The sequence below is a fragment of the Lipotes vexillifer genome, unplaced genomic scaffold (assembly GCF_000442215.2).
Source record: "Lipotes vexillifer unplaced genomic scaffold, Lipotes_vexillifer_v1.1 scaffold268, whole genome shotgun sequence".
Taxonomy (NCBI): domain Eukaryota; kingdom Metazoa; phylum Chordata; class Mammalia; order Artiodactyla; family Lipotidae; genus Lipotes; species Lipotes vexillifer.
Window position 1 is genome coordinate 407,647 of NW_006796561.1, and position 13,153 is coordinate 420,799.

General features: G+C 35.5%; 1 protein-coding gene across 1 annotated transcript in view; it reads right to left on the minus strand.

Annotated features, from left to right (window-relative positions):
- DMXL2 (Dmx like 2) overlaps nt 1-13,153 on the minus strand; it is a 170,428-nt gene that overhangs the window by 41,700 nt on the left and 115,575 nt on the right. The window contains exons 20-22 of the mRNA XM_007468711.1: nt 8,446-8,543; nt 7,839-8,004; nt 6,423-6,687 (exon numbers count right to left, since the gene is read on the minus strand). Coding sequence (XP_007468773.1) covers nt 6,423-6,687; nt 7,839-8,004; nt 8,446-8,543 — 529 coding nt within the window. The remainder of the gene's footprint in view (nt 1-6,422; nt 6,688-7,838; nt 8,005-8,445; nt 8,544-13,153) is intronic.

The window sequence follows — 13,153 nt, forward strand, 5'->3', positions numbered from 1 at the left end:
TAAAATAAAGACTATTACAAGAGACAAAGAAGGACACTACATAATGATCAAGGGATCGATCCAAGAAGATGATATAACAATTGTAAATATTTATGCACCCAACATAGGAGCACCTCAATACATAAGGCAAATACTAACAGCCATAAAAGGGGAAATCGACAGTAACACATTCACAGTAGGGGACTTTAACACCCCACTTCCACCAATGGACAGATCATCCAAAATGAAAATAAATAAGGAAACACAAGCTTTAAATGATACATTAAACAAGATGGACTTAATTGATGTTTATAGGACATTCCATCCAAAAACAACAGAATACACATTTTTCTCAAGTGCTCATGGAACATTCTCCAGGATAGATCATATCTTGGGTCACAAATCAAGCCTCGTTTAATTTACGAAAATTGAAATTGTATCAAGTAGCTTTTCCAACCACAACGCTATGAGACTACATATCAATTACAGGAAAAGATGTGAAAAAATACAAACATATGGAGGCTAAACAATACACTACTTAATAACGAAGTGATCACTGAAGAAATCAAAGAGGAAATCAAAAAATACCTAGAAATGAATGAAAACACAACGACCCAAAACCTATGGGATGCAGGAAAAGCAGTTCTAAGAGGGAAGTTTATAGCAATACAAGCCCACCTTAAGAAACAGGAAACATCTCAAATAAACAACCTAACCTTGCACCTAAAGCAATTAGAGAAAGAAGAACAAAAAAAAACCCCCAAAGTTAGCAGAAGGAAAGAAATCATAAAAATCAGATCAGAAATAAATGAAAAAGAAATGAAGGAAACGATAACAAAGAGCAATAAAACTACAAGCTGGTTCTTTGAGAAGATAAACAAAATTGATAAACCATTAGCCAGAATCATCAAGAAAAAAAGGAAGACCCAAATCAATAGAATTAGAATGAAAAAGGAGAAGTAACAAGTGACACTGCAGAAATACAAAGGACCATGAGAGATTACTACAAGCAACCGTATGCCAATAAAATGGACAACTTGGAAGAAATGGACAAATTCTTAGAAATGCACAACCTGCCAAGACTGAATCAGGAAGAAATAGAAAATATGAACAGACCAATCACAAGCACTGAAATTGAAATGGTGATTAAAAATCTTCCAACACACAAAAGCCCAGGACCACATGGCTTCACAGGCGAATTCTATCAAACATTTAGAGAAGAGCTAACACCTATCCTTCTCAAACTCTTCCAAAATATAGCAGAGGGAGGAACACTCCCAAACTCATTCTACAATGCCACCATCACCCTGATACCAAAACCAAACAAGGATGTCACAAAGAAGGAAAACTACAGGCCAATATCACTGATGAACATAGATGCAAAAATTCTCAACAAAATACTAGCAAAGAGAATCCAACAGCACATTAAAAGGATCATACACCATGATCAAGTGGGGTTTATTCCAGGAATGCAAGGATTCTTCAAAATATGCAAATCAATCAACGAGATACACCATATTAAAAAACCGAAGGAGAAAAACTATACGATCATCTCAATAGATGCAGAGAAAGCTTTCGACAAAATTCCACACCGAGTTATGATAAAAATCCTGCAGAAAGTAGCCATAGAGGGAACTTTCCTCAACATGATAAAGGCCATATATGGCAAGCCCACAGCCAACATTGTCCTCAATGGTGAAAAACTGAAACCATTTCCACTAAGATCAGGAACAAGACAAGGTTGCCCACTCTCACCACTCTTATTCAACACAGTTTTGCAAGTTTTAGCCACAGCAATCAGAGAAGAAAAGGAAATAAAAGGAATCCAAATCGGAAAAGAAGAAGTAAACCTGTCACTGTTTGCAGATGTCATGATACTATACATAGAGAATCCTAAAGATGCTATCAGAAAACTACTAGAGTTAATCAATGAATTTGGTAAAGTAGCAGGATACAAAATTAATGCACAGAAATCTCTGGCATTCCTATACACTAATGATGAAAAATCTGAAAGTGAAATTAAGAAAACTCTCCCATTTACCATTGCAACGGAAAGAATAAAATATCTAGGAATAAACCTACCTAAGGAGACAAAAGACCTGTATGCAGAAAATTATAAGACACTGATGAAAGAAATTAAAGATGATACAAATAGATGGAGAGATATACCATGTTCTTGGATTGGAAGAATCAACATTGTGAAAATGACTCTACTACCCAAAGCAATCTATAGATTCAATGCAATCCCTATCAAACTACCACTGGCATTTTTCACAGAACTAGAACAAAAAATTTCACAATTTGTATGGAAACACAAAAGACCCCGAATAGCCAAAGCAATCTTGAGAACGAAAAATGGAGCTGGAGGAATCAGGCTCCCTGACTTCAGACTATACTACAAACCTACAGTAATCAAGACAGCATGGTACTGGCACAAAAACAGAAAGACAGATCAATGGAATAGGATAGAAAGCCCAGAGATAAACCCACACACATATGGACACCTTATCTTTGATAAAGGTGGCAGGAACGTACAGTGGAGAAAGGACAGCCTCTTCAATAAGTGGTGCTGGGAAAACTGGACAGGTACATGTAAAAGTATGAGATTAGATCACTCCCTAACACCATACACAAAAATAAGCTCAAAATGGATTAAAGACCTAAATGTAAGGCCAGAAACTATCAAACTCTTAGAGGAAAACATAGGCAGAACACTCTATGACATAAATCACAGCAAGATCCTTTTTGACCCATCTCCTAGAGTAATGGAGATAAAGACAAAAATAAACAAATAGGACCTAATGAAACTTCAAAGCTTTTGCAAAGCAAAGGAAACCATAAACAAGACCAAAAGACAACCCTCAGAATGGGAGAAAATATTTGCAAATGAAGCAACTGACAAAGGATTAATGTCCAAAATTTACAAGCAGCTCATGCCGCTCAATAACAGAAAAACAAACAACCCCATCCAAAAATGGGCAGAAGACCTAAATAGACATTTCTCCAAAGAAGATATACAGATTGCCAACAAACACATGAAAGAATGCTCAACATCATTAATCATTAGAGAAATGCAAATCAAAACTACAATGAGATATCATCTCACACCAGTCAGAATGGCCATCATCAAAAAATCTAGACACGATAAATGCTGGAGAGGGTGTGGAGAAAAGGGAACACTCTTGCACTGCTGGTGGGAATGTGAATTGGTACAGCCACTATGGAGAACAGTATGGAGGTTCCTTAAAAAACTACAAATAGAACTACCATATGACCCAGCAATCCCACTACTGAGCAAATACCCTGAGAACACCATAATTCAAAAAGAGTCATGTACCAAAATGTTCACTGCAGCTCTATTTACAATAGCCAGGAGATGGAAGCAACCTAAATGTCCATCATCGGATGAATGGATAAGGAAGATGTGGCACATATATACAATGGAATATTAGCCATAAAAAGAAACGAAATTGAGTTATTTGTAGTGAGGTGGATGGACCTAGAGTCTGTCATACAGAGTGAAGTCAGAAAGAGAAAGACAAATACCATATGCTAACACATATATATGGAACCTAAGAAAAAAAATGTCATGAAGAACCTAGGGGTAAGATGGGAATAAAGACACAGAGCTACTAGAGAATGGACTTGAGGATATGGGGAGGGGAATGGTAAGCTGTGACAAAGTGAGAGAGTGGCACGGACATATGTACACTACCAAATGTAAAATAGATAGCTAGTGGGAAGCACAGGTTAATCAGTTCGGTGCTTGTGACCACCTAGAGAGGTGGGATGGGGGCGTTGGAGGGAGGGAGATGTAAGAGGGAAGAGGTATGCGAACATATGTATATGTATAACTGATTCACTTTGTTATGAAGCAGAAACTAACACACCATTGTAAAGCAATTATATTCCAATAAAGATGTTAAAAAAAAAAAGAAACTACAGGACAAACAATCCGACTTCTTTAACAAATAAACTGGGGGAGGGGGAGAGGGGTAACTAAATATGGATCAAAACAGACATAAGAGGCACCTCAGCGAATCACAATGTATAGGCATCATTTGGATCTTGTTTCAGATTAATCAACTGTGTAAGATTTTTAGAGAACCAGGGAAATTTGAAGACTGAGTATTTAATTACTAATAAAATTGTTAAGTGTTATAACAATGACATGTGTTATTGTTTTTTAAAGAGTCCTTATTTTTTAGAGACGCATGTTTCAATATTCACAGATGAAATGGTCTGTTGTGTTTGCTTCAAAATGCATCTATACAGTATTGAGAATGGGAGAGTGTGGAAAGGATGTGAATATATATATGACAGGAGGTTGGTTATGAGTTGATAACTACTGAAACTGGATGATAGAGTCACAGACTTTCATTATATCATTCACTCTTTTATGTATACATAAAAATTTCCCCGATAACAACCTTTTAAAAGTTAACCTGGAAAAGATTAAGAAATAAACAGAATCTTCCTTCTGTAAAAATGTGTACATTTTATTAAAATTATCTGGGTAGGTCAGATATTTCTTTTTCTTCTAAAGGTTTTATTTCCTTTCCTTTAATTAAATTTAAAAATATTTACAGTAGTCCCTCCTTATCTGCAGTTTTGCTTTCCATGGATTCAGTTATCTGAGGTCAACTGAGGTCCAAAAATATTAAATGGAAAATTTCAGAAATAAACAATTTATAAGTTTTAAATTGCGAGTGGTTCTGAGTAGCATGACAAAAATCTCGCTCCATCCTGTCCAGAGTATTCCACCCATTAGTCATTTAGTAGCCACCTGGATTATCAGATCCACTGTCACGGCACCACAGTGCTTGTGTTCAAGTCACCCTCATTTAATAATACTTAATAACGGCCCCACGTGCAAAAGTATTGATGCTGGCCGTTCATCTATGCCAAAGAGAAGCCGTAAGTGCTTCCTTTAAGTGAAAATTTGAAAGTTCTCTATTTAATAAGGAAAGTAAAAAATTTGTAAGATGAGGGTACTAAGATCTAAGGTCAGAATGAATCTTCTGTCCATGAAATTGTGAAGCAGGAAAAAGAAATTCATGCTAATTTTTCTGTCACACCTCAAACTTCAAAAATTATGGGCACAGTGCATGGTAAGTGCTTAGTTAAGATGGAAAAGGCAATAAATTTGTATGATAAGATTCTGAGTGAGAGAAACCACATCTTTCATTACAGCATATTGTTATAATTGTTCTATTTTATTTTATTATTAGTCACTGTTGTTAATCCCTTACTGTGCCTAATTTATAAATTAAACTTTATCATATATATATATATATATATATATATATATATATATATTTAGAAAACATAGTTTATATAGGATTTGGTACTATCCACAATTTCAGTCATCCACTGGGAGTCTTGGAATATAATCCCTGTGGATAAGGGAGGACTATGTATTAAAATATTATATTTCTTTTTTGTAAAGAAGAAGTAAAAATTGAGCCTGAATCTCTTTATTCTTGTAAGCTCTTTTAGTGTTTAAAAATAATACGTAATAAAAATAAAAGGCTAGAAAATTATAACTATGGAAAGTACAAAATGAAAAGTAAAAGCTTGTATCTTCCCACTCCTATTCCCAAAAGATAATCAGTGCTGGTAGTTTCTTGTGATTTGTTCCAAAAAACAAAAAATGGAGAGGGAGTGGGAACCAGACACAGTATGTGTGTGCACACACGTGTGTATATGTATGACATATATACATAAAGTGCAACAAGAACCATATTGTTCTATATCTTATTTTTTCACTTAATAATACAGCACATATTAACACATCACTCTACCCCATTTTTAATAGCACGTTGTTTCTATAGTATGGATATATTATAATTTATATAACTATTGTATTGATGAATACTTAAAATATTCCATTTTCTAAATTTTTGCAAACAATGCTGCTAGATACCTTCCAAATGTTTTGAAAAATCTAAATTATTTGGGATAACTAAGAGTAAAGAAAGTTTGCCACACAAGAATAAAGTTTTTGTAGGCCCATACACTAAACCAATATGTGTAAAAGCCAAAATTTACACTTTTTTAGAAAAGCGGCTATTATGATACATAGAAAGAGCTGTGTAATGTGGAAACATTCTGTATGCTTCAGTCTAATATATATGAATTTAGAATAGTATGGTAATCTTATATGCCTTGATATATAGCTATGAGAGTAGAAATGTGTGTGAAGTCTTCTTTTACTACTCAAATTATGATAACAAAATGCTAGATTCAATTATAGATAGTAAGTGACTAAACTTTTAGCCGCACAAGAAATTCTGATACTAATTTCTCAAAGTTGAAAAGTAAATCTGGTAATGATCGGTTGTGTGTGTGTGTGGGGGGGGTGTGTGTATTATCTAAGTGAACATCAGTTCAGAAACTGTCTTCTTTTAAAAAGAAAAAGAGAAATCCACAAAATGTTCTACCTTGATGTTCATCATCCTCCTTTGGTGTTTGTTCCAATAACGTGTCCAAGGCTCGGGCATAATCTTTCATTACCCAGTACGCAAGACTACGTAAGAAAGGATCAGGATGTAATCTTTTGCAATCGAATCCTGAGACATCCTTTTGGCAACCCAAAATCTTCTGATTTAGGATGGATAGGTAAGTGGATGAAGTCTCAAAATCAGATTCATATAAACGGGCAATTACCATGGCTAGCTGGATATCTTCCATTTTTTCAAGACATACCTATAAATTTAAATATTAAGAAATACTTATTTAATGATAATTATTTAGAGATATGAAATATCCAACTGATATCCTGAAATTATCCACTATTTATATTCTCACAGTGGAGGGAAGAGGTCCAGAGGTTGAGACAGTGAAGGGTAGTTAAATACTTGCTGGAAAGGAGATTAAGGAATAGCAGGAAGATTAAGAAACTAGAACTTAGTAGCTTCCAGCCTAGAAAGATCATTTATAAAAAATGCATAAAATGAAGTATATCAACACCATCTCAGACTTAGATCAATTCAAATAACATTCATCTTTAAATTAAATACCACTTATGACATCTGAATTTATATACATCAGTTCCTGTTAATTTCCAAATATATTTCCATATAAACATAATTATTACTATTTTAAAAGAATCTTCTACTTACATAGCAAATAACTTAAGAAGTAAAGCCACATACTCTATTCTTACTCTGAGTTTATATTCTAAAGTAGCTACTTATCTGAGAATCTGAGGTCATTCAGGCAATATGAGCATCTCTCACTCAACATTTCTCTTCTTTGCCTGAGTATCTTCTAGGCTAAGCTTCCTATTTCAAAATTATAAATATTTGTTACTTTAAAAAATCATACATCTGAGATAATTCTGAAAATATGACTAATTCTAAACATAAAGTACTTTCACTTTGTTGGATATTTCTTATTTTTTCTATGATGTATTTTTCCAATTATGTTTTTCAAAACAGTATAAATTGCAATCTCAGTTCCTTATCTATGAATTTCATTTAGAAGAAAAAGAACTTAAAATATTTGCCTGTCTACACGAAGTAAGGAGATTGTGACCTATACATACTTAAATAGTTCAGAATCACAAGATGGTCAGGAAAAAGATATTCATAAACCATTTTTTCCATACACTTATAATTGAAATACATATACTTATCTTGAAATGCAATATTCTCTATATAAAATTTTTCATTTATGTTTCTACATGTATTTATAATTCCATTATCATTGTGCTACTATTTAAGTTAGTAATCTCTCTAGTTATTCTCTACCCTCTATCCTTACAAACATATGACCAAACATTACAGTCTCCTCCATGATCTTCTCAGGTTTTCAAGCTCTTACAGGTATTTCATAGCATGTTTTCTTAGTTATACCTCAATGGCATCTTTCAATGAACCAGCTAACAAGAAAAAAGCAGCAGATTGTTCAAAGCGTTGTTTTCCAAGTAAAGAAAAAGCGTTTTTCAAAGCGGCTTTACGCCATCTATCTTCATTAAAGTTGTGGCTGAAAAATGTTGTCATTTTTTCATCATGCTGTGACCTGGGAACCAGAGCACAAACATCAGTGATTAAACCAAATTTAAAATAGTTTTAATCCTTTACAGAATATATGAAAATAGAAAATGAAAACCTCAAACATCCATCTAAAAAAGAACAATAACAACTTTAGTGGTAGGTATTTGTTATTAAGCTTCTCTTCGTTTCTTCTAGTAAGGAGAAAACTCAAAATACCTTATGTATACATGAACAGGAAGCAAGTGCACTCTTTACTTTCCAAAGTGCTTTTATCAACTTATTTTTAACAATATCCCACTCTTTAGGTTAAGTTCAAATGATATTCTGCCTATTTGTTTTGCAAATAAAGGAATCAAGGCACAAAAGAGGAAACTGATTTATCTAAGTACTTTCAAAAGCATTATGTTTCTGAGTCACAGCACAATCTTCATTCCATTAAACCATATTAAGTGTTGAGGAAATTTACCTAAACAAACCCCACACTACTGCTTTCTTCTTCATTGAAAGGTAGAATAATGCAGCATCCAAGGCATCATTGTTCCTTTGAAAAGAAGCTTTGGCAACCTAAACAGTCAATAAAAAGTTATACTGAATTAACTAGCTGATAAATTACAACAATTAATGCTTCCCTACTACTTTCATGGCTGACAGAAACTATGCAGATGGTAAGAGCTGACTCTATTCCACAATCGCCAGTAGCTTATAATACATGCTCCTAGAAACAACCCTTTGTATACCAGTAATTACAATAAAAATAATAAGAGCAACTAGTATTTACTGACTACTTACCATGTACTAGACACCTTTCACTTATCTTACTGAATCACCACGATCCAAGAGGTACTATTATTATCCCCATTTTACACATGAGGCAACTGAGACACAAAGAGGTTAACCGAATTGCCTAAGGTCACACAGTAAGGGGTGTAAAAGGGATTAGAACCCAGGTAGTAATAAAACTGTCTAACATAGGAAACAATAAAGAATGCAGAATATTTGATAGGTGAGACCTTTTCTTTTTTTTTTTCCTGGCCGTGCTGCACAGCTTGCAGGAAGTTAGTTCCCCAACCAGGGATCGAACCCAGGCCACCAGCAGTGGAAGCACAGAGTCCTAAGCATGGACCGCCAGGGAATTCCCAGTGAGACCTTTTCTTGAAAATTAGACATATTAAATTTCTTAATGTTTTGTAAAAGTTAAAATGCTGACTTCTATGGTATGTATATGTGATTTCACAATTTAAAGCTCTCTCAACTAATACTGATACAGACAACTGTAAATAAATATCAGTTATACTCACGCACATGCATACACACACATTTTTAAAAATACAGACAAAAATAAATGTTTTAGTTTTTTCTTTAAACATAATTTTCCAGTATTTTTTTAAAATTTATTTATTTATTTTGGGCTGTGTTGGGTCTGTTTCTGTGCGAGAGCTTTCTCTAGTTGCAGCAAACGGGGGCCACTCTTCATCATGGTGCATGGGCCTTTCACTGTCACGGCCTCTCTTATTGCAGGGCACAGGCTCCAGACGCGCAGGCTCAGTAGTTTCGGCTCACGGGCCTAGTTGCTCCGTGGTATGTGGGATCTTCCCAGACCAGGGCTCGAACCCGTGTCCCCTGCATTGGCAGGCAGATTCTTAACCACTGTGCCACCAGGGAAGCCCTCCAGTATTTTTCAATCAAATTCTGACAGTTCTGAAGGACTGACACATTCTTTCTGGCATGTAATTAAAATACAGGTTGTTGAAGCTCCATTATTTTGAAGGGCTTTCAAATTTTAGTTCTTAGAAATTCCATGAGAAAAAGCCTTAATGAATACATAATTCCCCTTGTACCAAAACTGATAACCTCCTTTGAGCCATATGACCAAAGTTGCTGAATTTATAAAGAACCAATCAACTCAATGTAAGTTTAAAAATTATTAAGCCAGTAACACTGTTGTACATAATCATATGGTTTTGAATACAGCACCATACAGACCACATATTTCTCAAAGATACTATATAACCTCTGCAAATAACTAAGTAGAGGTATAACAATAAAAAACAATGGATGTTTTACTAATGAACACTGACTGATGGTAGAGCAGGAAGTCACCAAGGCATGGTAAAGAGGGGTAAAGACACCTAAAATCACATCACAAAAATGCTTTTATTCCTCTTCCTCTTTTTCAGTATTTTCTCTGCCTTCAATCATTTAACTTAGTACTTCAATGTTTAATCATTCTTACAAGAATTTTTATTCATCTTCAGCGAATGAGTTTTTGGGCTGGCCAAGAAGTTCCTTTGGTTTTTAAGTAAAAATAAAATACACATTTTTCATTTTCACCAAGAACTTTATTGAACAACGTATTCACTGTTTTGTTCCATTATCTTCTGCCAGTTTTCAAGCAACTTTATAATTCCATCTTCCCAAAACTTTTTATCTTTTTGAGCAAAGAACTGTTCCAGGTGCCTTTTACAGTCTTCCAGGGAATGGAAATATTTTCCATTAAGGGAACTTTGTAAAGACCAAAATACATGGAAATCCGAAGGTGCAATGTCTGATGAATACAGCAGATGAATCAGAATTTCCCAGCCAAGCTGTAACAGTTTTTGCCTGGTCATCAAAGAAACATGTGGTCTTACATTATCCTGATGGAAGATTATGTGTTTTCTGTTGACTAATTCCGGATGCTTTTTGTCAAGTGCTGCTTTCAGTTGGTCTAACTGGGAGCAGTACTTGTTGGGATTAATCGTTTGGTTTTCCAGAAGGAGCTCATCATAGAGGACTCCCTTCCAATCCCACCATATAGATACCATCACCTTCCTTGGATGAAGACTGGCCTTTGGTGTGGTTGATGGTGGTTCATTTTGCTTGCCCCAGGATCTCTTCCATTCCACATTATTGTACAGTATCCACTTTTCATTACCCATCACAATTTGTTTTAGAAACGGAACGTTTTTTGTACCTTTCAGTAGAGAATCCCATGAGGAAATACAGTCAGGAAGGTTTTTTTCGCTTAACTTACGTGGAACCCAAACATCAAAGCGATTAACATAACCAAGTTGGTGCAAATGATTTTCAACGCTTGATTTGGACATTTTGAGTATGCCGGCTATCTCCCGCGTAGTATAACGTTGACTGTTTTCAGTTAATGTCTCGGTTTGATCCCTATCAACTTCAACTGGTCTACCTGACCGTGGAGCATCGTCCAGCTTCTCAAGAAATCTCCAGCACAAAACTTCGCAGACCACTTTTGACATGTTTGATCAGTCACAGCGCCTTCTCCATACACTGCACAAATCTCCTTTTGCGTTTCAGTTGTGTTTTTACCTTTCTTGAAATAATAAAGCATAATATGCCGAAACTGTTGCTTTTTTCCTTCTATTTTCAATATTAAAATGGCTACACAAAAATTCACCAATTCTGATAAGCGTTTTTTTATTTTTTTATTTTTTTTTTTTATTTTTTTTTTTTTTTCCTTGCGTTATGCGGGCCTCTCACTGTTGTGGCCTCTCCCATTTGCGGAGCACAGGCTCCGGACGCGCAGGCTCAGCGGCCATGGCTCACGGGCCCAGCCGCTCCGCGGCATGTGGGATCTTCCCGAAACGGGGCACGAACCCGCGTCTCCTGCATCGGCAGGCGGACTCTCAAGCACTGCGCCACCAGGGAAGCCCTGATAAGCGTTTTTTTAAATCCGTGCTGATATGACAGCTGTCACAATACAATCTAAAAATTTGTTTCGAATGAAGTTGAAGACAACTAAGTGCTACTAGAGCCATCCTACAGAAAAAAACGAATGAACCTTTTGGCCAACCCAATATAACATATATTTCAAGGGAAAAAATTTTACATATCCTTTTGATTTAATTTTAAGAGATAAGTTACTTGTGGAAATAAATTATATGTATATATCAGAAATCCTCAATTATAATGACACAACACATTGATGACAAGAAACTGAAGAGACTTTGTAGAACATTTCAGATAAAATATGTCCTCCTCTTTTTCCATTGCTTTGGGATATGAAAAAAAATTAATGGGGAATTCCTGGTGGTCCAGTGGTTAGGACTCGGTGCTTTCACTGCCGAGGGCAAAGGTTCAATCCCCGGTCTGGGAACTATCTTAAGATCCCACAAGCCGTGTGGCGTGGCCAAAAAAAAAAAAAGAAAAATTAACGTAGATATTGTGTAATTTATATGCTATAACAATTAATTTCCCTGTACATCAGAAACTACATCTCTTGGTTGGTATGAGAACAAATTCCTTCTTACATCTGCCTATTTTGAGAAGAGAAATACTTATATATTATTGGCAGCCTTACATGTAGCAGGAAAATGACACTTTTACACTTATATTTCAAACTGTGATGTGAAGACCATGAACATCAGAATCACAGGATGCTAATTCAGATGAAGATGCCACAGCCCTACCACCTCCAACCTACTAAATGAAAACATCTGAGAGTGGAAGTGAGGGATGTATGTTTCAAACAAGTTTGCCAGGTGATTCTTCAAACACTAAAATTTAGAAACTATTACTGTAGAGGAATAAATTCCTCTTGGGAGAAATGAATTCATACTCCACAAATGTAGTATCATTAATTGTACTTCTGAGAATTTCAATGGACTCCAAAAGTAAACAAAACAATGACAATCCCACTCTCCTAATCACGACAGAGTAGAAAGGGCACAGACTAAATCTAACACTTTTAAATGATGGGAGTTTGACCTGGCTACCCAACCTCTCTGAGTCGTAGTTCTATCAGGTGGAAAATCGAGATGGTAACATACAGCTGATGAGAAGATAATATGAAATAATTTATGAAAAGCAACTAGAACCAAACCTGGTACACAAAAGGTGCTCAATAACGGTTAGTTTCTGCAACACTGAAAGAATTTTCAGCTTCTACTAAAAAATTTTTAACAATTTTTTTTCTACTAGAAAACTGATTCCAAAAACCCATTTTAAAATTTATAGCATGAGGGGACTTCCCTGTTGGCGTAGTGGTTAAGAATTCGCCTGCCAATGCAGGGGACACAGGTTCAATCCCTTGTCCAGGAAAATCCCACAAGCCGCAGAGCAACTAAGCCCATGTGCCACAACTACTGAGCCCACGTGCCACAACTACTGAAGCCCTAGCACCTAGAGCCCGTGCTCTGCAACAAGAGAAGCCACTGCAATGAGAA